At 43.6% G+C, this 27,454-nt stretch overlaps 1 protein-coding gene and 1 long non-coding RNA gene across 3 annotated transcripts in view; one reads left to right on the top strand and one right to left on the bottom strand.

The window, feature by feature from the left end:
• Window positions 1–13,980, bottom strand: part of SDK1 (sidekick cell adhesion molecule 1) — a 728,283-nt gene extending 714,303 nt beyond the window's left edge. Inside the window, exon 1 of one of the 2 annotated variants that reach the window (XM_029576917.1) lies at window positions 12,973–13,980. In XM_029576917.1, coding sequence (XP_029432777.1) covers window positions 12,973–13,372 — 400 coding nt within the window. In that variant the 5' untranslated portion in view covers window positions 13,373–13,980. The remainder of the gene's footprint in view (window positions 1–12,972) is intronic. The other variant, XM_029576918.1, reaches the window with a different exon arrangement.
• A 23-nt stretch (window positions 13,981–14,003) lies between these two features.
• Window positions 14,004–27,454, top strand: part of LOC115075942 — a 51,789-nt gene continuing 38,338 nt past the window's right edge. The window contains exons 1-2 of the long non-coding RNA XR_003852648.1: window positions 14,004–14,066; window positions 25,626–25,737. This is a non-coding gene — a long non-coding RNA (uncharacterized LOC115075942). The remainder of the gene's footprint in view (window positions 14,067–25,625; window positions 25,738–27,454) is intronic.

Here is a 27,454-nt window from a genome sequence, read left to right on the forward strand (position 1 = left end):
TGGCACCTGGATTCCTGCATAGGCTCCAAATGAACCAGAATTATAAAGGAGCAGGAGGAAACTGCAGAATCAAAAAAAATTGTACAATAGTAAAAATCTACTTCCAGTAGCACTTAAGACTAAGCTTTATAGTAGGCAACCAAATCACAATGCTTCCAGGCCAATGTACTGAGCTATGATGATTTTTTGCAAAAGGTGACTTAGCTGGAAAAATAGCACAAGATTCAGAATTTTTAGCATTTTGTGGATTTTGCACTACTTTTTTGTATGAAGCCCCCATTTTCAAAAACACTTAATAAAAGCTGGCATCACAGTAGTAGTAGTAGTTGTGGATGCACAAACATGCATTTAAATCCCACAATACTGAGGTGCTACTATGCAAATTCATGCACAGCAGCTTATTATTGTGGGATTTCACAAAAACGGCTTCACAAAAAACAACAACAACAACAACAACTACTACTACTACACCCTAATGAGGTGTAGTTGTCTTTGCTGCTGGATCTGGGGAACCATGTTTCACGTGCAGCAAGCATAATTATAAAGGACCTTGTGGCCTGTATGAAGCCCACCCCCATCCCCGCTGCTCTCAAGTATATCCAAAAATCGCCTGATGGTCCCAACGCACCCCCTACTCTGATCCCTTGAGGGCCATAAAAGGTGAAAACACATCACCATAGGGAAGCCCCACCCCTTCAACCCTGCACCCATGTCCCCCAAAATATAACGGAAATGCCCATTTGAGGCACTTCACCTTTCCCTATCAAAGGAGTGATCTTCTGGGGGCAGGAGAAATCACCACTCACTCCTTCCCCTCTGGAATCAATTGACCTCACGAGTTCCTTTTCCACAGATAAGGAGTCAGATTGATAACCTAGCACCCCAAAGAAGGTACAAAACGCCAAGGCCCTCTACACACCAATGCCAATATTGTGCACTTGCATCAGTGTACCCCAATATTTATCTGTGCTACTATACAGATTTTGTACTTCCCCAACTTCATTATTGTACCCAATTGTTAACCTATGTCAGTGTACCTCAACTCTTTTCTATTTGTCACGTTACAGTATCACTGGCTACATATTTATGCTCACCCTAATTTCACTGTTACAATATTTACCTATGCTATTTACCCAAATTCTCCCCTTATTATCCTTTACCTCCCCTTATTACGCAATCTGTAGCATCTAATGATCTTATACCACCATAACCCGCTTTGAGTGAATAATTCAAAATGGCAGGAAATAGATGCTACTAATGGATAATCAAGATGAGTCCAAGAACAGAAGCAAATCACTGTGAAACTGTCTGATGCACCAGAACAAAACTAGCAGGCTAAACAGCAGCAAACTACTCAAGGTGCAATCTGCAGAATGGGATCTGAAAGAACTCAAATGTGAAATTGCAGACTTGCTACTGGTAATCTAAAACATACCAGAGGCCTGGAGGATAGCCAGCATAAATGGCAATTATTAAACAGGGCTCAGAGTGGTCCAGAAAACTCTAGACCAATAGGGATATTCCTTCGTTTAAAATGAAACTGCAAAACACAATGCATAAGGCTAATTTGTTTCATTTGGGGACCCCAAACATTGCCATATAGCAAAATGGCACCATCTGCCAGGGTGAATGTGCCAGGATGACCCCAGCAGACAGCTAATTTGGCTTGCAAGTGACAAAGAAAAAAAAAAAAGAGGACGGCGAAAAGGCCGAAGGAGAGGCTCCGAGCGCTAGGCCTGACCTTGGGCCAAGGCCCATGCATAGGGACCCAGCCTCTTGGTCAAGACCCTGGAGTTGGGCCTAGGCCCCGGCATCTGGACCCGGCCTCCAGGTTGGTTTGCAATGTCACACCTGGGTCCAGGCTGAGGCCTGGCATCGGGACCTGGCCTCCGGGTCAGGCTGAAGCTGGCACATCCTCTCTGGACCGGGTAAGTGGGGGCCAGGGGGGATCCCAGCCCTAGCATTTTTTCAGGTGAGCATGCAGGAGGCCCCAGGAGGCCTCTTTTTTGTTGTTTTTTGGCCTTTTTTTGCGGGGGTGGGGGGGGGGGGGTTTATTGTTCGATTCGTTTTTTTTCTCATGAATGAAAATGAATCAAAACAATCCATGAACTGAAATTCGTGGGAAAAATAACTTCCCAAAAATGAACCGAAAATGATTTTTTTTTTCTCCTGCACATGCGTACGGACCAGTAAGCCTGGGCAAAATATTGGAAGCTATAGTTAGGAATAAAATGACTGGGCATATTTATGTATTATTAATTTATTTAAACACATTTATATTCAGCCTATAGCAGTTCAGCTGTTCTAGGTAGATTACACTAAAACACAGAATACAAACGTTCACAGACAAAAACACAAAAATGATAAAACAGCAAATAAGCAGATAAGTCCCAGATTTCCCTGATAAGGGTAGACATGACTTAATGGGAAAGAGCCAAGGATTTCAGCAAATTCTATTTAGAATTTTTTTTTAAGGATGTAAATAAACATTTGAATAAGGGCAAGCCAGTCAATATAATGCAGCCAGATTTTCAGGAGGCATCTGACAAAATCCTACACAGGGAAATCAAAACTTATAGGAGACTATGTCTTATTGTGGACTTATAACTGATTAAAGCTGGACCCTCATGAGATTAGGCAATCTTAGCAGGGAGACGCGTTGCTTGTGTTTGGACATGGACTGTTAACTTGTATAAAGCGGCCAAATGATTAATGATGTTATTCATGTGGATATGCTTGCATTAAGCTGTGATATGTAAAAGAAAGCAAAAGTAAAGTAAAAAATTAAAATAAAAAAAAAGGACAGAAAACAGAGTAAGTCTAAATCTGTACAGAGAAAGGCCACAAAAAAAAAAATAAAGGGGATGAATGGCTTCCCTATGAAGAAACAGGCTCTTCAGCTTGTAGAAGAGACGGCTGAAGGGAGATAAGATAAAATCATATTATTTAAAAAGGGGATTAAAACTTGGCTTTTTAAACAAGCCTACCAAGAGCTGTTAGCATAATTATCTTACACTTCTGATTTTAATACCAAGGTAATGTATATTTTTATTATACTATCTGTACCCTAACTGTACTACCTCTCTAACGGGCCGATACAGTAAAATCGCGGGAGAGCGGGCGAGTGCCCGCTCTCCCGGCGCGCACAAAGGACACTCTCCTGTGCGCGTGATTCAGTAAATACATTTATTTAAATTAGGCCCGGCGGTAAAAAGAGGTGCTAGGGACACTAGCACGTCCCTAGCGCCTCTTTTCGGATAGGAGCGGCGGCTGTCAGCGGGTTTGACAGCCGCTCAATTTTGCCGAAGTTGGTTCTCGAGCCCGCTGACAGCCACAGGTTCAGAAACCGGACGCCAGCAAAATTGGGCGTCCGGTTTTCAACCCGCCAGCCTATTTCAAATTTTTTTTTTTTTTTTTTTTTTTACTTTTAACTTTTGGGACCTCCGACTTAATATCGTCATGATATTAAGCCGGAGGGTGCACAGAAAAGCGGTTTTTACTGCTTTTCTGTGCACTTTCCTGGTGCCGGCAGAAAATTAGCGTCTACCTTTGGGTATGCGCTAATTTCTGAAAGCAAAATGTGCAACTTGGCTGCACATTTTGCTTTCTGAATCGTGCGGGAATATATCTAATAGGGCCATCAACATGCATTTGCATGTTACGGGCGCTATTAGGTTCGGGGGGGTTGGAAGCACGTTTTGGACACGCTATTACTCCTTACTGAATAAGGGGTAAAGCCTTATAAATGAGGTTGCCCAAAATTATGCTCCCTGTCCTGCAACTGGCACAGGATGCTGCTGCCAGCATTATAACTGGCAATACAACTCCTGCAAGCATTTCCCCAAAACTCAAGGAACTTCACTGGCTTCCAGAACAGCAAAGAGGTCACTTTAAAATACCACTATTCATTATTTCTCACTTTCTTTAGAATGAGGAATCATCGTGTCGTCTTAAACAGTTGTTAGAGATTGGGGAAAGTTTTTACCTCTCAAGTTGCCCTGGTGGCTGTTAAAAAGTTCTATGCTAAAGGAAAGTTAAAGGATTAGAAGATTTCAAAGGAGAAGCAGAACGGTGTTTGTCAGTTCGGATGAGACTGATCAAATAACTACAGTGCAAGAGTCGCTTGTGAAAGAAAATGTTCTGTTACTGGCTAAACTGGAGAATATGGAGAACTCCTTAAGATGGTGCACTTTGCACGTTATCACTTTTCCTAAACTGCCTAGGGTAGCAGCTAAAGAGATGTTTCATAGACATTAAAGGTATTGAAACATGATCTATGTAAATCTATCACAGCCATCACAAACTTGTCTCAGGGTCCTAACCTGACTCTGTAATACAAGCCTTTGTCAGACCTATTCTGAAAAACCCAATGCACATCCTTTGGTTTCTGCAAACTGCAGACCGAGATCCTCACTTTTATTTCTGGCCAAGGTATTGGAGGCAGCAGTACTGTCTCAACTTACAGACGCTATAAATCAAACAACATCAATTTGGGTTTAGGAGAGGATTTAGGACAGAGACCCTTCTACTATCAAATCTTGGTATCATCGTATGAGGATTTGATGGGGGCACCATTTATGTGATGGTCTTACTGGGTATATCAGTCACTATCGAAACGATCAATCATAAAATTCTATTAGCAAGACTCCAGGTTTCGGTGTATATGGTATGGTAATAAAATAGTTTACTTATCATCTAACCAACTGTTCCCAGCAAATAAAAATGGGCAATGCAGTTTCCAACTGGAATCCCGTGACTACCAAGTCCCTCTGGGCTCTGCCTTATCGGCAACCTTCTAACATTTCTCTCCCCCTACTCTGTAAAATTTTTGGATGCCTCAGGGTAAACTATAAAGTTTACATTGATGATATACAATATTTCATTCTATATGATTCCTCCTGGTCAAAAACCTCAGTATTACTATGTTTAGAATCTGTAAAAGCGCTGTGTAAGAGAGTGACCCTGTTTCCCCGCTTTTGTGTGTGCTGGACCAGGCTAGATGCCTGAACCACCTTAAATCCCCACAGAGGGAGAGAACTCTGTGGGCACAACCCTGCAGGGCAGGGGAGAGTCCAGAAGACAGGATCAGCTGGGGAACGTAAGAGGGTAAGCTCAGCTGTGTTCAGGAGGCCCGCGCCACAAGGAGCAAGGAGCTCGTGGCCCTCTCTGAAAGGCTGTATGAAGGTGTGGAATGTACACTGCCCAGGAGGTAAGACAGTCTACCATCTTATTGTTCACTGTGACATAAATAAAAGTTCAAGTTTGCATTTTAAAAGGCTGGAGTCAGTGTGCTTACTGCTCTAGCCTACAAGATACTTATTAGCCATCCTCACACACTGGCTATAACAAACTGATGCTAAACATTTAGAAAACAGAATTAATTATCTTGAGTAGTTGCCCAAACGTCAACACCCCCAAAATATTCCAATTCAATGGTTACAGTATCCCCATTCCCCAGACAGTATGGAACCTGGGTATAATCCTTGATTCTACACTCATTCCATCCCAGACAAAATCAGTAGACAAATCATCATTTTACAAGCTGTGCTTACTTACAGAATTTCAGAAAGGACTTCCAAGCACTTGTCTAGCAAGTAACTAATTTAAAACAAATCGAAGAAACTTCTTTTTCACTTAGCGCATAGTTGAGCTCTGGAATTCATTGCCAGAGGATGTGGTTACAGCAGTTAGTGTAACTGGGTTTAAAAAAGGTTTGGATAAGTTCCTAGAGGAAAAATCCATAAACTGCTATTAATGAATAAGCAATAGTAGCTTGTGATCTGTCTAATGTTTGGATACTTGCCAGGTATTTGCGACTTGGAAACAGGATGGTGGGCTCGATGGACTCTTGGTCTGACCCAGTATGGCAGTTCTTATGTCCTTATGGCTATTGTAATTCACTATACATAGACTTACCATCAAATACCATACGAGCATCACAAACAATCCAGAATGTGGCAGACAAAATTCTGACAGGCACACAAATGTGTGACCATATTTCTCCAGTCCTCAAATGGTGGGTGCAATATAAGTTAGCAGCTAACATCCATAGGCTACCTATATGATGACTCAACCCGCTAGGCTAGCATAGTCCTACGTATATGGAAACCTTCAGGTGCCTTATGATCTGGTAATAAAAATCTCTTAGAGGTATCATTTGCAAAACAAGCTCATTTAGTTCTTGAAAGAGCCTTTTCAGTAGCAGGCCCAATACTCTGGAATTCTCCCCCCTCCCCCGACGACAGCTTTTAATGCAAATCTGTCTGAAGTCCTTTCAGAAAGCAATCAAACCTACTTGTACTCAAGTATTTAATGCATGTATCCGAATAGGTGAATGGTCTGTTTTATTTATATATCACCCTATTTTATGTTTTTTAAAATATGTGTTTTTATCTGTTCTCTGCCATGAACCTCTGTCATGAATGCAGGTAATAAAATAAGATATTTGACAGAAGTTTTTCAAATTTCAGCCTATTCTCTTTCACCAATTTCACAGGCTTACTATTTGCCTTCACCTAAAGGAAAAGAGCTGGAACTTGAGAAAAAGGAGAAATTATCTTCAGAAAGAGCCAATTTCAAGTTAAACTACCTTCTTAGAGACTTCTGATTCTATGCTAGCTGAGCCCGCTACTCTCGTAGTATCCCTGGTTTCAGATCCAGATAGAGACTGGCTATTGAGGCTTTTCTTTAGACTTTGTGATGTTTCTTATTTACTCTACCAAAAAATTCTAGAACTAGAGGAAAATAGCTAGCAGCAAATTTGAAACAAATTTTAGAAAGCATTTTTTCAGTTGGGTACACAATTAAACAGGGAATTTGTTGCTAAAGAATGTGGCCAAGGTTAGTAGAATAGAGAGAGGGTGGAGTAAGCAGCACACGCATATGGAGAAAATGCAACGTCGTTAATGCGTGGCAAACATAAATCACTGCTCAATACATATTGACGGAATACTTTTATTGTAAATACAGTCACATCGGTGGTACCAACTCGTGAAAGAAATTGTGGTTTGTGGTGTAGAAGCAAGGACCCTACAATTTCTTTCATGAGTGTGTACCACCGATGTGACTGTATTTTCAATAAAAGTATTTCGTCAATATGTATTGCGCAGTGATTTATGTTTGCCACGCATTAACCTCGTTGCAAGGTTAGTAGTATAACAGAGTTTAAAAAAAAGGTCTGGGAAGTTTCTGGAAGACAAGTTCATAAATAATTATTAGCCAGACAGTAAGCAGTGAAGACACCCAAGCCTTCTGAGAGCCAGCAATTATGAAACAGACTTTCCTACTGGGATCTGTCAGGTAAATCCTTGCCAGAGGATGATAGGCTTGGTGGATCATTGGTCTGACTGCACATGGCATTTCTTATGTTTATTTTTTAAATCTTACAATATCATTTAACTGTGTGTTAAGTTTCCCATTAAGGTTTCAATGATCCCCAATCAAGGAAGCTATACTTTAACTCTTATATAAGACCAAAAGGCAGGTATCTTGATTTATTCTGTTAATTCCCATCTACAGCATTCTTCTTCTGCTTAATAATCTCAGGGAGCCCCAAATTTATTACAGCCTTGATAAATAACTAGATAGATAAATCTTGCATATAAATCTTGCATGGGTGTAGCTTACTTATTGTGGCAGTTACTACCCCTAACTAATTAAGCTAGATATTTCACTTAGATGCAGTTCCAACACTGCTCTCTACATTAATGGTGGGGGTGCAAGGGAAATAGAACCAAAAGGTTACTAAGAGCCAAGAGAAAAAGATAAGTATGAGAAAAAAAAAAGTGTGAAGCTTGCTGGGAAGACTGGATGGGCCGTTTGGTCTTCTTCTGCCGTCATTTCTATGTTTCTATGCATTATGAACACCACCTTCAATATACTGTTATTGACATGTAAGAATCTAATACAGTAGACAGAGGATAACCCCACCCAAAGTTTATAAAAGTGATCTGGTTGGTTAATTATTATTTCTCCAATTTCTTACTTTTCCAAAAATGACTCAAGGCAAATTAGAGAGTTTGGTGTTAGAAGCATGGCAGGGCCTCACAGTAAGAGCAATAAGCAGCAAACAAGGGAAATCAAGGCTCAAACCCCACTCCTTCCACTGACACACCTTGTGAACTTAAGCAGGTCTCTCTGGGAGAAGGAGTGGCCTTGCTGAAAACCAAGACCGTAAGCCACCTTCAGCCTAACTTGGAAAAGCAGGCTAAAAACCAAAAATGAAGTCATGATTCATTCAGCGTGACCTTAAGCAGGTCACTTTTTTCTCCCTATACTTCAGCTTACCAAATATAATTGACCACCTACAATGCAGTGCACACACACATATCAGGTATAAGGTTACATAACCCATGCAGGGTGTAGGAAACATTTACAAATGTGGACTGAACCAGAATTTGAAGATAAAATTGCTCTGTGAGAACTTTTCTATAGTAATATCCTTCTAGGGACTCCTGTTGCAGCTAATGATATGAAAAAAAATCTGTATTACAAATCATTTTTGTTTTCTCAAATAATTATTAGTATGAAGATTCTTTTTTTTTGTCAATCCTGCCAAATGCTTTTTACCCAATCTGCTACATTCAACAAGTGTAAAATGTGATCAGATGTCTCAATCATTTTCATTTACAGCCACAAGTAATCCACTTTTCCATGAATCTCATCACATGCAGATGAAAGACCTTTAAAAGATACTACAACATAAAAAATGCACCATTTAAAAAGCTGTGAATAGCTATTTATCAACACGGTTAATTAGTGAATCCTGGACATCTCATTAAAAATGTATCAATATCCTTCCCCAAGTAGATTCTTCTGAAAGGTAAAAAAGTGTTACTGCTGGAAAAAAAAAAAAAAAGTTAAGCATGAACATTATTTCTCTGCATTTGCAAACTGTGGCATACATTTAAGGTGGCATTTATACTGTATAAAAATAGCCATGGTGCTAAAGCAGAGAAAAGTTTGATTCTAAAAAGATCAGTTACATGCCAAGCAATTATCTGTAGTGTAATTAAAAACTTACTGCATTTATTTATTTAGATTTAGATTCCACTTTTTAGGCACATCAACTGGATCCCCAGATGTTGCAAATTGCAATATTTTGTTAATATTTATATTATAAAGCCAAAAGTGTGAAGCTGACCATGAGAAAAGAAACTGCATGATGCCATGAAACTGGGAATGAAGTCCATCCATAGACATTACGAGATTTATTCACTTTTTAGCCAGACAGGGATGAGGATCATCACCTCCTAGATTTGGGAATAAGCAACAGCTATTTCCAAGGGACCTAAATTGGCCACTGGCACTGACAAGTCTTATATTCTTATGCACGTCACTTCAGAGGTAAAAACACATCCCTCCAAATAGTAGCTCTTTATTATTACATAATGCTATCAAATAACTTGATTTTTTTTTTTTCAGGGGGATGGGGGTGGAAGGTTTTCAAGCTTCAGCAGTTTGGCTAGAGTTGCTGGTTTAAGGAAGACCAGGAATGCTGTGGAGACAGCATTCACGGCTATCACACAATAATGACACCTAGTGGTCACACTCTGGGTGCATGCGCGCTGTCTTCTGAAAGGAGCTGCTCATCTGCGGCCCAAGTACTGTTGCTGCAGTGGCTGGGTTTGGTTGGGAAGTTGTTATAAAAAAAAAAAAAACACAACAGGGAGGGGAGCAGCTAGTTGCAAATGAAGGCTAATGATGCCATAGCCCAATAGAGACCGATTCATCCCACCCCTAAAAAAGTGATGAAATATGACCTCAAGTGACATAAGAAAAAGGAACCAAGCTTCACCTATCCCTTAGGTATCCACTTAGATATTAAACTCTCAGGGGAGGAAGTTCACTGAACCTGTACATAACTGGTTGAAAGAGCACCCTGCTAAAATAAAATACTTCCCTCAATTTAAGCACTAAAGGCTTCATTCACCAAAAAAAAAATAAAAAATGGGTATTTCCATTGGGAGAAAATCATAGGATAGGCCTATGGCATCCAATTCCCTAAAAATCTTCACTAGATTATATTATGGCATAAAGGAAGACGGCATAATCTAACAGTCAGAAACTGACCTCTACTTCAGCTGGTAAAACAGATTTAAAAGTCCTGTTATTCTTCTGTGCATGCAGCCAGCTCATCATCCCATTAGAAAGACATGCAACAGTGCCAGAGTGCTCACTTTCAAAATACGAGAGTCTTGTCACAGACCCACATCTCCCCTGCAATGCGAGTTTTTAACAGGATATGAAAACTGATGGATATATCGCGCATGGCAGGGATCAAAGAGGACAGTAGCCCATCACTGAATTTAAGATTTGTGATAACCAGTTTGCCCTAAAAGACCTTATTTCATGACCATATACATTTAGTTACAATGAAATGCTCTGTTACCTGACATTACAAAACTGTATCTTGAGCTGCATTTCACCAACTGACTTATTGCTTAGTATGATCAAGTAGTTACACAAATCTGCATTCCACTTTAGTAAATGAGATTTAGTAGCTATGCAACAATAGCTCTCAAAGAAATCCGGTAAAGTTGGCTTAAATGTGAATTCATTTTCTTATTTTAAATTTGCATAGTTGACCGACGCAGGCAATAACTAGGCTATCCATGAGAAACAGTGCCAAGTATTAGAATCAGCAAAATACATTTTTTTCTACAAATTATAAAAATGCATACAGAGTACTCTTATCAAACACCTGGCACGCACTACTTTCAAAATGAAATTAAATCAAAATCCAAAAAAGCTTTGAAAGTAAGTGTCAGATATTTTGATACATCTATCTACAGTGTCAGTAACATTAGAAGAAATGTTTTTAATACTGCCCAAGTTTCAAACTTTTACAGAATGAAGGTTACTTTTGCCAGCCAACCACAGAAAATAATGCTTTAAAAAGGTCATCTTAATTGAGTCAGGCATTTACATGGAAAAATGGTATCACTGCAAATCTCAGAGAAGACCAATTTACAGCACAGTTTCCAAATATTTGCCTTTCAAAATTAAAGGTCAAGTTGGCATTAAACAGCAAGAGATACATGCAAAGTTGTGCAATGTAAACTTCAGCCTGCAAACGGGGATCAAATTAACCAGAGAATTAAGTACAATCCTGCTTTGTGTATGCAGCATTACTCTGGGAAGCCAACCATTTTTTTATTCTGCAGGCCTCAGCAAACTTACTGGAGTTTGGCGAGGGCTAATGGCAAACATAAACAAAAATCTAAACTAAACCATATTAACGGGGGTGGATTCACTTATAAAGCAGTAAATTAAGTTATCTGTATGGTGGAACAGGCTTAAGCCTCCAGAGACAAAAGTCACCATGCACACACACACACAAAAAAGATCTTTAGTGGCAGTGGCATGTGGGTAGAAGTGCTCTGCAAGTCCTAGTTCATAGCTGCATTGTAAATGATTTTAAACTATAAGCTGTTCACACATATGGTAACTGCACAGTAGTAACTGCATCCAAGACTTGGACTGTGTTCTTTCTAAAGCTCGTTTCATTAGACAATAGGACAGTCAATATAGTCTGCTGGTTGTGTGGGAGAACACATTCTGAGCGTCCTAATGTGTTTTTCTTTTGCAGTAACAGAAGAAACAAATATTTTAAGCAGTCAACTGAGAAGTGAACCAAGAGTCACAGCTGCGAAGTCATTTCTGCAGGGTGGATTTGTATCACTGGAATGGCTCTTTGCAGCAGGGGTTCTCAACCCAGTGCTTTGGCTAGGGGTGACCCATCAGTTTATCAGGATATCCCAACATGAATATGCATGAGAGAGATTTGCATACAATGGAAGCAGTATATGCAAAAACAGTGCGGAAGACTAAAAAAGGGTAAACATGCAAACACATCCTTTACAAAATCTTTATACAGTAACTTGCTAAAGAGTTCTTTACTTAAATTTGCCATAGCTACTTGGAATCGAAAGCAGTAACGCATCATTTTGTTTGAGGGACCAAATCTGTCCTGAATCTAAACTCGGAGGGGAAGACAAGGTAGATTAATAAAATAGATGCTTAATTAGAAGCAATATGACTTGAAGATAAAACTTTTCCAAAAACCTGCTTGAGCATTCAAGATTATTTAAGGTTCACATTAAAAAATAATAATAATAATAATCTCCCGAGCAACCTACAACAAATTCATCCTACCAAGTGCAAGAGGAGAACTAGCAAGGTGCAGCGTGCTGACAAACTCCTCACAGCTCTGCAAACAAATGAAATGAAAGCTTGGCTTGTGCAATCAGCTGCAACCTCTTGCCTGCCAGTTGCCGTTCACTCTTGCACAAGGAGCAGCACAAATTCAAAGAGAGCCTGGGTAAAATGTGCTTGATCTCTGGAATCGGCCGCTCCACTCTGCCCCAGCGTTTGGAAACCCACTCGCTGGACTGGGAAGAGCTCTTTGATGTGGCAATGACTGAGGTTACAGGGAGGGGGGCTATGGGGATTGATCGTATCTGCTCGCACTCGGACCCCAAGAACCCTCCTTTTCACAGATTTTTTTTCTCTTTTCATGCCGATGGGTTGAGGGTGGGAGGCTCTGTTTTCTCTTCCACCTGTCACTGCAAACCCCCAGTCATTTCTCCCACGTGAGCTGGAAGTTTAACTCTTCTGTTGCCTGGGAAGGGAGCTCTCCCGGGGTCCTCATTTAAAAAGCCGCCGTGAAGGCTTTCCGATTAGGCCGATTAATGCAAGTTAGAGGGGGGGGGGGAGATCTCCCGAGCAGGCCCGTCCTGCCGGCGGGGGCCGGAAAAGCAGTCCCCGCTCTCAGACGTCTCCTCGCCACTGCAGCGCCTACGGTGCCAAGAAAGCAGCACGGGTGCAGTTTGGAAAGAAGCGGGCAGGCGAATCCTAACGGCAAGGCAGGGTTTCGACAACAACAACAACAACAACAAAACCCCAAGAGCAACTCCCAGCACAGCAATTGCGATTTATTTTATTTTTCCCACCCCCTGCCTCGGGTCTTACCTTGTGCCAGCGCCTGCAACATGTGGAGCTGAAGCAGCAGAAACGCCCACCATCCCCGGCGGCAGAAGTTCAACTTTATCGTGCGGTCCTTCCGGCGCCTCCTCCCCGCTGCAAACCTGTCTCCGCCGTCGCCCCCTCCTCCTCCTCCTCCTCCCCGGCGGCGGGCGATTCCCCTCCCGGCCCCCCGCGGGCTCGCGCGCCGCCGCCGCCCCCCGCCCCGCCGGGCCCTCTTTGGCGTACCGGCGATGCCTCTCCCCGGGCACCTGGCGGCGAAGTTTCCGGCCGGCGGGCGTCGCCCCTCCGCCCCGCGGCGGGGGCCCGCGCTTTTTGCTGACTTTGGGGGCGAGCTGGGCGGGCGCGAGCGGCTGGCGGTGGCCACGGGCATCGGCGGCTCCGGCATCGATTGCGCCAAAAGCAGCAGCAGCAGCAGCAAGAAACGTGCAACCCATCTCCCTGGCCGCTCTGATCAGCCGCCGAAGTTGTCGTCGTTTTTTCGCGCCGCAGCCCTCAGTAAAGCGCTCTCCCTCATGCCCCTCGGCCAGCAGCACCGTCAGCGCTGCCAAGCCCGCTGCAAACTCTTCCCAGCCGGCAGCATTTCGTCCCCTCCGCTCAGCGGCGAGGCGGGGAGCAGCGGACCGAGCAGAGGCTTCTTCCTTCCTTCCTTCCTTCCTCTCGTTTATAAATCCTGCGCCTGAATTCACTTCAGACGATCCGGGGCAGGCTTGCGAGATCCCCCCCACAGAAAATGTTGCTGGCTTTACTTGTTTTGCTTTTTTTTTTTTTATTATTATTATTTATTTACAGCTGATGGGTTTCTTTTCTCTCTCCCTCTCTCTCTCTCTCGTTTTTCTGCAGCACAGTTTCACGCCACGGTTTTAAGTTTCGCTGCCCTCCGCTTGCATGGAGGGTGGGGAGAGCCGATGAAAGGAGAGAGCACCTGCAGTCCTCACCTCCGCCGTGCACACCACAGCCAGGAAATGGCACTTCCTCCTTCGGTTCTCCCTCTGTCGGGAGGAGGGGGAGGAGAATAATCTTACGTAGCTGCTGCTGCTGCTGGTGGTGGGAGACTCAGCTAGGGGAGGAAGATCCGGCAGGTGAGAGGAATATTTAAAAAAAAAAAAAACCAAAACCCTGAAACAACTGAATACAAGCGGGAGCATCCGTCCCTCCCCACCATCCAGCCAGGCCATAAAATAAACAGGGGAGAGAGAGAGCGAGTCCTCCTGGTTATGGGAGCTCGGAGGCGAGGCTGCAATCCAATCCCCCTGCGCCCACCGGAGACGCTCGGTCCCCGCGGCGGAGCTGCAAAGAGAGAAACGAAGCAAACATTAATTTAAAGCAAACCCCAGGAAAGGCTGACCCGCGGCGGCGGCGGCGGCGCGACTTTCTGCTCCTCCGCTGTACTTCCTCGCCCCCTGGGAAGCCGCAAAACTTTCTTCTTCCCCCCCGTTTCTGGCCGACTTCGCGTACAAGCCGCGCGCCAGATTAGTAATAACAGAACTGCTACTGCGAAGAAAATAAATAGAAAAGGACGAAGGCTGTCAGCGGAGCCCTTTGACAGATGCCCCCCCCCCCCCATCCCTTTCGGACTCGCAAGTCCTCTTCTTATTTTTTATTTTTTTCCGCGTCTCACTGACCTCCTGACGTGAAACAGTAAAACACAATAAATACTGGCACGGATCCGCTCTGGGAGGCGGCGGCGGCGGCTATGGAGGTTAGTTAGAGTCGGGGGGGGGGGGGGGATCGGGTTAATGAAACGCTGGTGGCCGCTCCCTGTTAATATTTGACGGAGCTCGGGACACATTCCCCCCACTTCCCGCCAGTTGGGAATGAGGTGAAAGCGGTAAAGCGCCCCCTTTCCGGCACGAGACCGCAGCCAAAGCCACAGGCTTCTCTCGTGAGAGCCCCTGCGCGGCGCGCGACACCCTCCCAGCCGGCCGCTGATTGGCGGGAGGGCGCGCGGGGCTGCGGTCTGAGGGTGACAGCCGAGTACCCGCCCCGCCCCTCCCCGGCTCCTGCAGTTCGGGCAGCAAGAAACCGGAGCCTTCCCGCCGTGTTCAAGTAGCGTCTGCCAATTCCGAAGGGAGAAAAAAAAAATCTTCACCCTTTCCCGATTCCTCTCGCCTTCCAATATCCCCCAGCCCCTTAGCATTCTCCCCTACCCACCTTGTCATCACCTCAACATTCACCCCCCCCCCCTCCCTGCATTCACCCACTCCTCTCCTCAGAACTTGCCTGTTGCCCCCCCCCCCCAGATCTGGTGTCCTGGGACCTCAGCTGAGAGTTGCCCCTATGTGCTCTTTAACACAGTCGGAGAGCAGCAAGAGGGGCAGTTGAACGCAAGCTTTAGCATTGCTGATTTTGAACTTTTGCTGGCAGCCAGGCTGGCCTGATAATAAAAAACAAAATAAAAAAAACCCAAAAAACCCCAACCAAGCCAGCTCAAAAGAAGCCAGTTGGCAACCCTGGGCCCAGGAGGCTGAAGCTAGCGCTGTGCAGCCGAGGACTGCAAGCTGGAGCATGCCCAGGTATCTAGCAGTGGGAAGGGCAGCCGCAGCCTCACCCCTCCGGGCTATTCATTTTTAAAGAAGAAAAGGGACTTGGCAAGTTAAGAGACTGCAAGGTACAAAGTTCCATGTTTTTCACGAAGCTTGTGCACCCTTTCATCTTTCCAAGCCTGCCTAGAATATAGTTCAGGTATGCCATCTTGGTTTTCACTCGGCTTAATCCTTTGCTGTTAGCTTGCCAAGATGTTCACATTCTCCAGCATAAGCACACGAGCAGGAATGAAAATATATTGCCTTTTGCTTAGTGGAAACATATTTCCTTACTTTTTTTTTTTTTTTTTAATCTTGGGGTTGCAGTCCCTTTAAGAGGCCAAAGCAAAGCACGTTCAAGCAGCATTCTCTGAATTATCAAGAAGGCTCCTTACCCAGTAAAAATGCTGCTAGCAGTAATTTTGTTATGGGTTTGACAGTTGCTTGGTTTTGTTTGTAAATATTCCTACCCTTATCCTAAGGTTTGGGGGTAAATGCACAGAGTGGCAGTTACTATCCTTGAGAGAAACAGGGGGGTAACCTGCACGGAGCGGCAGATACCACCATAAGACGCTTGCTGAGCAGATTGGAAGGGCCATCTGGTCCTTTTCTGATGTCATTACTGTGCTGCTATGTTAAGGGCTTGAAGGCAGTTGTGGGCCAAGAGTGCTTTTATTTTATTGCTGTGCCAGGTGCCCAGTGAAGGTAGGACTCTTCAGATGTGGTTTCAGGGATTGTTTAATTGATTTTGTTTGTGTTATTCTATATGGTATTGATGTATTTTATTTTATAGGATGTAAAACTGTTTGTGTCTTCTACTGGGAGGGAAGGGGGAGAGATGGTTTATGGGGATAATTTTCAACGGCATTTACCTGCCTAAAACCCATTTTTATGCACACAAGTGGCTCTTTGAAAATAACCCAGGGGACGTGATGGAGTTGGGGACGAATTAGGAAATGCCATGCATTGCATACTTTAATTTTCAAAAGTATACGTGTAAATTCACATGCACAGAGTTATACTGTCTCTTGAGCAGGTGTAACTTTGCACGTAGAAGCCACACCTGCAAATTTTCAAAGTGAGTTTATGCACCTAAATCAGCTTTGAAAATCCTGGCTATAGTCTGTGGGTAAAAAGTCCTCACAGAGTTTATGAGCTGTATATGAAAATGACCCTCTGTAAGTCTAAGAATAGAATAGAACGGTTGGGATCTGCTGTTCCAGGTGCAGGTAGAAACTGAGAGCATGGGTGTGAGCTGGAGCAGTGCCAACTGACCTCTCGGTCAGCTGTTTCTGAGGGTCAGCTGAGCCGCAGCGTTTTAGGGCCTGCAGTGGCGAGAAGCTGACCAGCTGTTTCCAGGCCGGCAGTGGTGAATGACAGGGGCCATGCGACCCGGATGTAAGCCAGCAGAGGAGGGAACTTTCCGAGGAAGGCCGGGGGACCGGCTGGGTGTGGTGGTGTTGGGAGGCCAAAATGTGCCCTGGAAGTGTCTGTTTTTGGAGCTGTGTTGTTCATTTGAGCACCGGGCTGTAGGGAATAGGGATGTGCTGTCTTTTTTTTTTTTTTTTTTTTTTTTTTAATGTCAGAGATATCATGACAATAATTGTTTTCTTTTGTGTCATTTCCCATTTGAAATAACACAAATAACCAGCAACATTTTGTTTCTTTTCATTTCTGCTTGTTAGCTTGTGCTAAAATGATTTAGCAGAAGGCCATGTCAATGTTGTAGTTATGGGGGGCAGGGGGCCTCTAACCTTCACTTTTAGCTCAGGCTTCTACCCCTAGCAGCAGTGTTATGTCCTATCTGAGTCAGTCCCTTAAAGGTGCAGTGGTTAAAGGGCCTGGAGGCATTGGGATCACAGCCTGGCCATGATGCCCTGCACCTGTAAGGAGGCTAACTTGATGGAAACTGCATTGCCCTTGGACAGACAGGTAAAAATTTGAGACCATCAAAGTCTGCCTGTTCACTTATGGCAGGTAATTATTTGTTCCCCTTTCCTCTTAGGCCCTTTAAACTTCAGTTATGCCTGGACTGGATGGAAGCCTGTTTACATAATTGCTCTTCAGCAGCTTGAGAGATTAACCCTTGTGTAAAGAGGATGGGTTAACCAGGGAAGGAGAGTGAGAAAGCAGAGACAGGGCAGTAAGGCAATGAAAGCACAGGAAACATAGTTTTGTGAGAAATTAAAAGGGTTTTGAAGCCATAAAGACCCAGATAGGAAGGGGTGGTTGGAGGGCTGACCCCAGTGCCCGTCCATATTAGCCTTGGGGCCCCCCTAAAAGTTCAGTTCTCGCTATGCCCTCCAGCTGAAACACATCGCAGGACCTTTTTCTATTGCTGATCCTTTACTTTTGGAATTCAGTTCCGTTTCAGCTGAGAATTGCTGCATGCTTATCTATGTTTAAGAAGCAGCTGAAGATCTTTTTCATTTTAGCAAGCTTTCCAACAGTGCAGCTGATTGAGCCACCTAAGTTTTGGAGCACTCACTGTTTTTCTGTCTTATTTGTTGTCTTTTACTTGTAAATTTTGCCTGTTGCTCCTTTATGTGTTAAGATGTTATGTTTAGTTAATTTTATAGTTTTAATAATGTTTTTATTATGTATGTTTTAAATTGTACATTACGTAGAACATTGGCTATTGCAGTCTGTGAGCAAATAAATAAATAAAACACAAAAATAAAAGGAAACAAAAAAAAGATGATAAAACTAAAGTTTTTCCCATGCACACCCTTATCAGGCTGGTGTAGCAGCAGAGAAAGAATAATGGTGTTTAAGCTTGTGGTATTGGTGAGTGTGCTGGGTGGTGGTGGTGGGGAGAGACAGGGGCCATAAGAGTCATTAATTTAAAGTGGCAGCACTGATAGTAATCTCGTTCATAGGGCAGGTACTCTTTGGTCTCCTGTGAGGTACAGGAGAGAGAAAATAGCATGGTGTGCCGAGGCTGAAAGGGTTAAGTCAGTCCTGAACAACCTTGTGTTTGCAGGGCAATGTTATGAGCGTGGAAGGATGCTCGAGAGCAGGAGCCCCTGTGCCATGACGCGACCTGCACAAACTAGCCATGGTCCACGTTGCTGGCGGGTGAATGCATCCGAGCATGGGCAGGCTGAAACAGGAATACTCTTGTCTCGGAAACAGGAACACTCGGACATCCAAAACGCACCAGGAACTGAGACCCAGCAATGCAATGCTGGTCTCTAGGTTAGCCCTTTGGCCACTTGAAAACCCTTTCGGACTGCCACGGTTTGTGCGTGAGGTCAGACAAAGGCTGAGAACTCAAGATGTGACAAAAGCTTGGACATGATTCTGAAGACTTGGAACAAGACGAAGGCTCAGCACTTGGAATAAGACAAAGGTTCTGAGGGAGATCGGCACCGCTGTGCTCCCTATACAATCCAGGGGTTGGCTGCAGTCCACACCAATAGCGGCGCAGGCACTGGACTCAAAAACTATGAACAAGACAAAAGCTGGAACAAGAACTCCAAAGATCAGGGACATGACTCAAGAACTCGGACTCAAGCTCAGATTTTAAAACCAAGGAAGGACTTCCGAAGACTCGAACCAGCAATGAAGACTCTAGACAGGATGAAGGCTGGAACCAGGAATAAGGCAAGGGCGTGGATTCAGGAACAAGATGAAGACTTGTCCAGGACTCAGAAGACACAGGAACCAGGAACACAATGAGAGTCCAGGTGCATCGCGGGAACAAAGACATGGAGGACCTCCAACAACGAAGACAGGAAACAGATGACCTTGCAAAGGCAAAAGGAAGAAATCAGGGGAGATGTCATCTGAGGGTGCGACAGGCTTTTCCCACCATGGGGCCCTTGAAATCTGGAGCTGAGGCATGCCCACCTAGGGGAAGACTGGCAAGGATGCAGGACATTGGAGTAGCGATGGAGATGGCAGCCCACTAAGAGCACAGTGGTGATGAAGGCACTCCTGAGCCGCGAAGAAGAGGTTAGCGTCGGGGTCAGTGGCTTTCGGGGTGAGTGAGGCTGCTGGCAGGGCCCTGCTGCTTGTGGAATCACAACAGGCATTCACATGATAGCTCCTGAGAAGAGACAGCAGCCATTTAAATGGGGCAGTGCCTGGAGTAGGAAGATGCAAGTGCCACTGAGAAGGGCTTGTTTTAAAAAACTTTAAGAGATATTTCAGCTGATACTAATTTTGTTGTCCTTAAATGAACTAATTTAAAGTCAGAGCTCCTGATTAAGAGTCTATCCATGGGTTTACTTTATGGAAGCAAATATGGAGATCAGACTACGTTTAAGTTCAGTTTTCTCTGCAGACTCATGGTTTTAAGCTACTTGAGACCCCTGCTTTGTTAGGAGACAGGTTTGAGGACAGGTAGGGGAGGGGGTCAGATCCTATGTAAACCTTGGAAAATGTAAAATATTTGGTTGAGTCGGCAGGAGCACATATATTTCTATAGGGAAATAAAATTGTGACAGCTGGTGACAGAAAAACTTATAGATGGTGAGGGGAAAGCAAGGACATTTCCTGGCTGTAGGATGTCATTAATTAGCTCTCAGGTGATATAAAATTTGCTAAGGAAAAGAAAATAGGACATCGGTTAAATCATGGGGTTTAAGGAGGTAAAATTTGAGGAACAGTGCTGGATCATGTAAATCTGTATTTTCCAACCAGTGTGCCGCACAGGCCTGGATTTAGGCACAGGCAATGTGGGCAGATTCTTATAGGTGCCGGAACACCACCACCAATGCCTAAATCTAAATCTTCTGTCACGCCTTGTTTCCTTCTTGTGGCGCAAGCTCCGTTTAGTGGAAGGAAGATGAAGAAAAGTCGGCGAGGAGCGTTCAGCATCCCTCGTGCGCTGATGGACCCTGCCGCTCGCATGGGTTTCACTGGTAAGAGGAAGCCTGTGTGGATGGGACACCAGAACGAGAGGGCTGCTGAAGGCCCCGTGCTGATTTTTCTTCATCTGCTATTCCTGCAGCAGCTTTGAGGTCAGGGAGGGAGAGCTGCCCTGAAAAAAGGATTTAGTCAGGAGGGGTCGTAATCTCCTCCGCCGCCCCCCCCCCCCCCCCCCCAAGCCTTCTGCAGGGAGAGGATCACCGCTCCTCCCCCGTAAATCCAGCCCTGGTGCTGCAGCTGCAGTGCAGGTGTGCCACAAACGTTTCCTCCAGCTAGCCAAAGCCCAATAGAAAGAGAAGAGATGGGCCTGAGCTGCCGCTGTCAGTACTAGCCATCACCCCCAGCACCACCACCACCTGGCCTGTAGGATGTCCTCCCACCAGTAGGGGGAGTTGTTGAGTAGCGCTTATCTGCTGTTTCCTCTTCCCTTTGCAATTGAAACCATACGGGCCCCATAGTCACACACGACTGGCTGGACCTGTACAGTTTTGGCTGCAGAGGAGAAAGAAGCAGCAGCTTAAATACTGCTCACTAACATCTTCTGGTTGCAGGAAATGGGAGAGGAAGGGACAGATGAATGAGGGAGAAAGAGAGAGATGAATACCTCAGGCGCATGGGGGGGAGAGAGGGAAGGGAATGGAAGGTGATGAGGCCAGGGACTGGGAGAGAGGGAAGAGGTGAAGAGGCCAGGGAAGTGGGAGGGAAGAAAAGGTGATGATGCCAGGGGGTGGGGGGGAAGAAAAGGTGATGATGCCAGGGGGTGGGGGGGATAGGGAAGGGAAGATGATGCTTGAGAATGGGGGGAGAGAGGGAAGGGAAGCTGATAAGGCTAGAGGTGGGGGGAAAGAGATGGGTGTGATGTTATGGAGTTGCCACAATGAAGTGAACCCTAAGCCAGATGTGCCAAGACACAAAAACCGCTGGGAACCACTGACCTACATTTTTGGCTCTGCAGGATCCTGCGAGAAGCAAGTCTGCCTGTTTTAATATTTGAATAGTAGCATAGGGACTATATGTGAGAACTGAATGATTAACTTCCAAGGAGATGTGTATACCATAGTAGAATAGGGGCTATATGTGAGAATTGAATGATTAACTTCCAAGGAGATGTGTATACCATAGTAGCATAGGGACTATATGTGAGAACTGAATGATTAACTTCCAAGGAGATGTGTATACCATAGTAGCATAGGGACTATATGTGAGAACTGAATGATTAACTTCCAAGGAGATGTGTATACCATTAAGGTTGGAACTTGGTGACATGTATGTAGGTTATGAGAGGGGAGGGAAGAATGCAAGTTTAGCCAACCAATGGGAGGCAGCCTGTCAGAAAGGCACATGTTTCCACAATCATCTTATAAAAATGATTGGTTTTGGAACTTTAGGTCAGTCTGCAGTCGGAGTGGACTAAGGGAGTAGGAAGATTTCTGCGCTGTGTCGGTGACAAAGGAAGTTTGCAGTTTATATTTTGGAGAAACTGCAGGGTTTATGTCTCTAAGTGGCAATAGGTAGTTTATAAATTGTCCAATGCTAAGTGATACTATAGAATCATTTTTTAAAAATGTTTTTAAAGTCATTTTAACTATTGTGAATTTTGTATTCACTGAACAATCATTTATGACTCACTGTTGGACTTTATAGATTATAACATTTTCCTTAGTTTTGTGAAGTTTACCAATTGCATTGTCAAAGATACCTGTAAAAAGGAAAACATTTAGTAAAAGGAAGCATGCAAGGCCGGTCAGGAGACTAAGTGGCAGTGCTGTGCATTGCCTGGCAGAAGGTCCCTGGTTCGAGTACCACGTCAGGCCTTCTGCACCCTGGGTTGGCCGGGGCTGAAGAGGCTGTGAAATCAGCATTCACAGTCCCTTGAGGCAGGAAGGGAGTCGTGGTTCAGGGCAACACCTGGTGGCTGGATTTAGAGCCCATGATACAGGGTCCTGGCAGGACCCCTGCTGCAGGGCTCCCAGCCTCAAAACCATCACTGCCCGTGACCAGACTATGAATGGTGGGATAGTGGATCTATAAAGATAAGGGAAAAATCTCCAGATAGTCGTTAAAGAAGGTTCATGGTGCCATAATTTCAGCCCTAGTTTTCATTGTGATGGATAAAAAGATATTTTATTATGCATCATGGTTGATGCTCTTTTCTTTTATATTGTGACCTCATTTGATGATGATTTATGATTTTAATTGTAAACATTTGTTTATTTTATGAATGCTAGCAAATCAAATTATATTAAATTTAAACTACTGGTCCAAAAAAGATTAAATAATACAGCATGCTGAATAATAATACAAAAATTGCTTGAGCCTTTCATCTGATAGTGGGAGAAATTCATAAAATTATTTTTAAAGTATAGTTACATACCCATTGAAATATATGAACTATCGGTAATATACTAACTAAAAAATTATTTAAGCTGGAAGACATTTAGAAGTCTTTCGATAGAAAATATTGATTTTTCAAAGATGTATCATTTTTGGCTCATATAGAAGAAAGAACTATTTTAAGTAATGATGTATAATAAAATAATTTAGTTTTATTTGAAATATCTCTGCTTCAATCTTTCTTCCCTTCCTCTGGGGAAATCAAATGTTTGGTGGATTATCCCAAATTTTAACTTGACTCAGCAGAAAGGGAGAGTTATTTATGTGGAGGCTAAGGACTGGGAAGCTGAAGAAACATCATTTAACTTTAATAGGTCACTGGAAAGGGGAATCCCTCAGCTGTGTTATTTCAAGTTACACATAGATGCAGACATGCACAATAAATCATAACATCAGTTTTCTAGTGTATGAAGTAACATGTTTTAAGCTTTGGCAAGGGCTGTGTTGTTTTGTCCTGATAATGATTTGGAAATTAAAAGGTGGCTCCCTATCCCCAGAATCCAGGTTTGACCCTTCCCATACTCCTTGTTACGATTTCACCTGCTACACAGCCTCATTGTACCCTGACTCCGACGCTTCCTGGCAGGCAGAGGTCTCCTTTAAACTCCAACCTATGCTGTCCCTGTCAGCTTCTCATGACTCATCAAGCTCAGCCTTTGGAACAGCCTCCCAACCTTCAGGAGCCCTCAGTGAGCTTGGTCACCTGCCCCGCTAAACTCCTCTTTCCTGCCTTCGCCACACCCAAACTTCAGCCCTACATAACTCTATCATAAGAACATAAGAAAATGCCATACTGGGTCAGACCAAGGGTCCATCAAGCCCAGCATCCTGTTTCCAACAGTGGCCAATCCAGGCCATAAGAACCTGGCAAGTACCCAAAAACTAAGTCTATTCCCAAAAACTAAGTCTATCCCACCAAACCAAAGATGCTACTGCATTCAGTTACCCTTGGCTCCTTGCCTTAGCCATTGTTGCATTGCAGCCTACCTAGGCCTATCTTTGTCTTGCCTTGTGGCTATAGAGTCTTTTCGTTCCTTGTCTTGCGTTGTGGCTTAAGGACCTTCTTGCTCTTGCCTTGCTTTCTGGCCTGTCTAGACCTATCTAGTTTAGTTTAGACCTATCTAGGCCTTCCCCTGACCTCTGGCCCATCTAGGCTTTACCTTGCTCTGTGGTCCTTCTAGGCCTCTCCTTCCCTCCCCCTTGGGGCCTTACCTTGTCTAGCCCATATAGGCTTCCTGTATTGCTGCCTTCGGGCCTGCATATTCCATGTTCTAACTTTTTCTTATCTCATCCTGTCCTGTCTTGTCTTAATCAGTTCTAGCCTTACCTGCACACTGTTCCTGTCCAAGCCTCAGTTCCAGCCTTACCAACCTGTCCAAGCCTTGCTCCAAACTCATAATGTTGGCCTGTTGCCGCAGAAACCTGCTGGCCTCCAGAACCCAAGGGCTCAACGTGCAGGGGAGGGGCTGGTTAGGCAGAAGACAAGTCCTAGCTTTTCCCTACTATCCTGCACCACTACAAGGATGGTGTTCCCTACATTCCACCTGGACCGGAGCCATAACATTCCTGCTGTCATCTCACCATCTGTATCTAACCTGAGACATGATGCAAAACAAGCTTTAGCTACTGTACAAGAAGGATTTTATGCAAGGAAGAAGGAATTATGTTTACAGATGGCATTCTACTGTTTCAGAAAATTGCAGTAGCGATACTTCGCTGAAGATAAAATTAAGGATGCAGAGATTTCTTGTTGAAGTTTGAGCCTTGACATAGCCTGTATGGCAAAACATTAGCTGACGTCGGCTCTCATTCTGAACAAGGTCTTTTTGGCTTTTGAATCTTTATAAGCCATTTACCGGTCACCTATCTGGTGCATATACTCACCTGTAAGATCAACATGGGCAACAGATGCTTTTGCATCTAAAAGAAGATGGATATATATAACATCAAGATTCATATAAGTATAATTTTTTAAAAAACACTGTATCATTCAGATGTGCTGGTTGAAAGAACTGTCGATGACATACTAAGTGATTCATAAGAATTTGATACTTATATGATTCTATCAATTTCAGTACCAGTGTTGAATTTTTCATGAAATTTTTATAGAAAACAAAAAATAATAAATATGATAAAAAAAATTGTTAGGAATAATAAAAATAAATTAGGTGGCTGGAGGGTTTTCAAGACCTATGATTGACACAATCTCTTGAATACCTATTTGCTCTGCTGAGAATGGATATATAGAGGCTCAGAGGTCTTTTTCCTCCTTTTGGATGACATCCTGTTCAACAACAATTATTTAGAACGATTTAAATGTCTATGTGAAGCTTTCTTCGTTTTTGAATTCTACTGTTTAATACAACTCTTATGATTTCTATCTAAATCATTAAAAGAAACAAAACCAATGTAGAATATGTGACAATACAATTCCTTGGTCCATCAGACATATGTTTTATTATAAATAAGTTGGAATAAACTTGAGGTGAAAAAAAACCTTGCTGTGAAACAGATGACAAACTATTTCCATTGTTTTTCATTGTACAAATTATACCAATAATAATGTTTGGAATGGGTATTATTATCCCTAATTCTCTAAAGCCCCCAACTCTTAGCATTTATGGCTACTAAAATGGTCAGTGGTCTTCATTGTAAAGCATATGGGGACAGACTTAAAGATCTAAATGTATACCCTAGAGGAAAGGTGGGATGGAGAGATATGATGGAGACATTTAAATACCTCTGTTATCAATGCACTGGAAATGGAGGGCCTCTTTAAACAGAAAGGAAGCTCCAGAACGAGGAGGAGTAGGCTCAGGAGTAATCTAAGGAAATATTTCTTTACAGAGAGAGTGGCTAGACGCATGAAACAACCTCTTACTGGAGGTAGTGGAGATGAATTCAGGAAAGCATGGAACAAACACAGGGGATCTCTAAAGGAATCGTAGAACTTGTTCAGGTAAGTGGTTGGCGTGGATGGGCAGACTAGATAGGACATATGCCCATTTTTCGGCTGTCATGTTTCTATGTTATCATTGACTGTACCTGCCAGGAAATGTCATACAGGTTGGCCAAACTTGCCTAAGACCACAAACATTATAAACTTCCAAAGGATGCAGAAAAATTCTTTTGGAATATCAAATCCATTGACTACACTGAAAGTTGAACTTTTGCTGAACTTTCTAAATAACCCCCAGATAGAGTCAAAGAAATTCCAAATACTCAGTAGCTCCTACAGAGTTTACTTTTCATCCACAAATATGGCTGCCCATCGCCAGGTGAGTTCCTCTACTTTTTCCTTTACAGTTAACACTTGCTGAAAACTTTGTATACTACAGCAATCTGAAAATAGAAAACATCAATTTGATCAATTTACTCAGCTGACTGGATGAATATCCCAAGTCCTTTTATGCTTCTCATGCAGTGAAACTGGAAAGAGGCATCCCACTGCATTCATGGGGAGGCATTAAAAACACTATCACATAGCAACTATGAGTTTATCATGCATAAACATTTTATCAGGGCCAGATTTATGGTTTTTGTGCCCATAGGATGGAGGAAAGGGTCTCCATGGATTTTGGAAAGTGGGGAATGAACTGACCAGAATACCACAGCGGTGTCAATGTATACTCCTAAAGCAATCAGGAGCAGTCTTTTCTTCAGCCCAAGTATTTGGCATCTTCAACCTTTGCAGCCCAGGCTGTTGCTGATATTGGCTATCCCTCTATCCAGGCCTGAATTTTATAGGCGTTGTCCTCACTGACTTATGCATAATTAGCTCAAAATCTAAAACAACTGTTAACGTATAGAGATGGCCATTCAACTTTTATCCCTTTATAACATACAATACTAATACTAAAAACGAGCTGCCCTCTTCAACATGGAAGATAGAACTGCTTTATCAGCCTTATCTAAACTTGTTGTTAGTTGTTAGGAGCCAAGTTACACTAATTGGAATCTGAGGCACGCTCAATTGGTTTTCTAATTGTTAGTAAGAGAGAAAGCATATAATGGGTGCAGTTGTACTGCTTGACAAGTTGGGAACTGGAACTTGACTAGCTGCAATTTCAAGGTCATTCCCCTGAACTGTGAATAAATAAGATAGATTGGCTCCTCCTTCCCAGCACACAATCGTGCATTGCTGTGCGGGCAAGTTCCACAGTCTGGTTGTTCCCGACAATATGTCAGGAAAGGTTTTATATTTTGTTTTCCGTAATGAAGGTATCAAGCTGAGCTCATTGTTTGGATCGACAGGCTCCACGGAATCTTTACTTACGAACTGTTCTTCACAGAAGGATAAAATGATATCACTCAAAAAGAAACCTGTGCTGCTAGCACCACACCAGAAAGATCTTGTGACCTTTATTGAATACAATATTGCACTTTTTTCCTTTTATTTCAAGAGCTTCTTATTATTGTGATCTAGGATTGCAACTTGCTAAACACTAACTCACGGGAAAATGTCTGTATTTGTGACTCTGTCTCTGCCCAGAAGTCCAGTGCCATAAAGGAAGGGCGGTGCAGGACATGTTTTAAGCGTGTTATAAAATGTGAGTCGGCAAACGTGCGCACATGTGTACCTACGCGGCTGTTTAAAAGTTACCAGCTGAACGCGCGCTTGTACAAGTAGGCGGGCGCCTAAGCACGCAAATGCCGCTTCTGCCGCCCAAGTGGGG

This window comes from Rhinatrema bivittatum, chromosome 14 (assembly GCF_901001135.1).
Source record: "Rhinatrema bivittatum chromosome 14, aRhiBiv1.1, whole genome shotgun sequence".
NCBI classification, from domain to species: Eukaryota; Metazoa; Chordata; class Amphibia; order Gymnophiona; family Rhinatrematidae; genus Rhinatrema; species Rhinatrema bivittatum.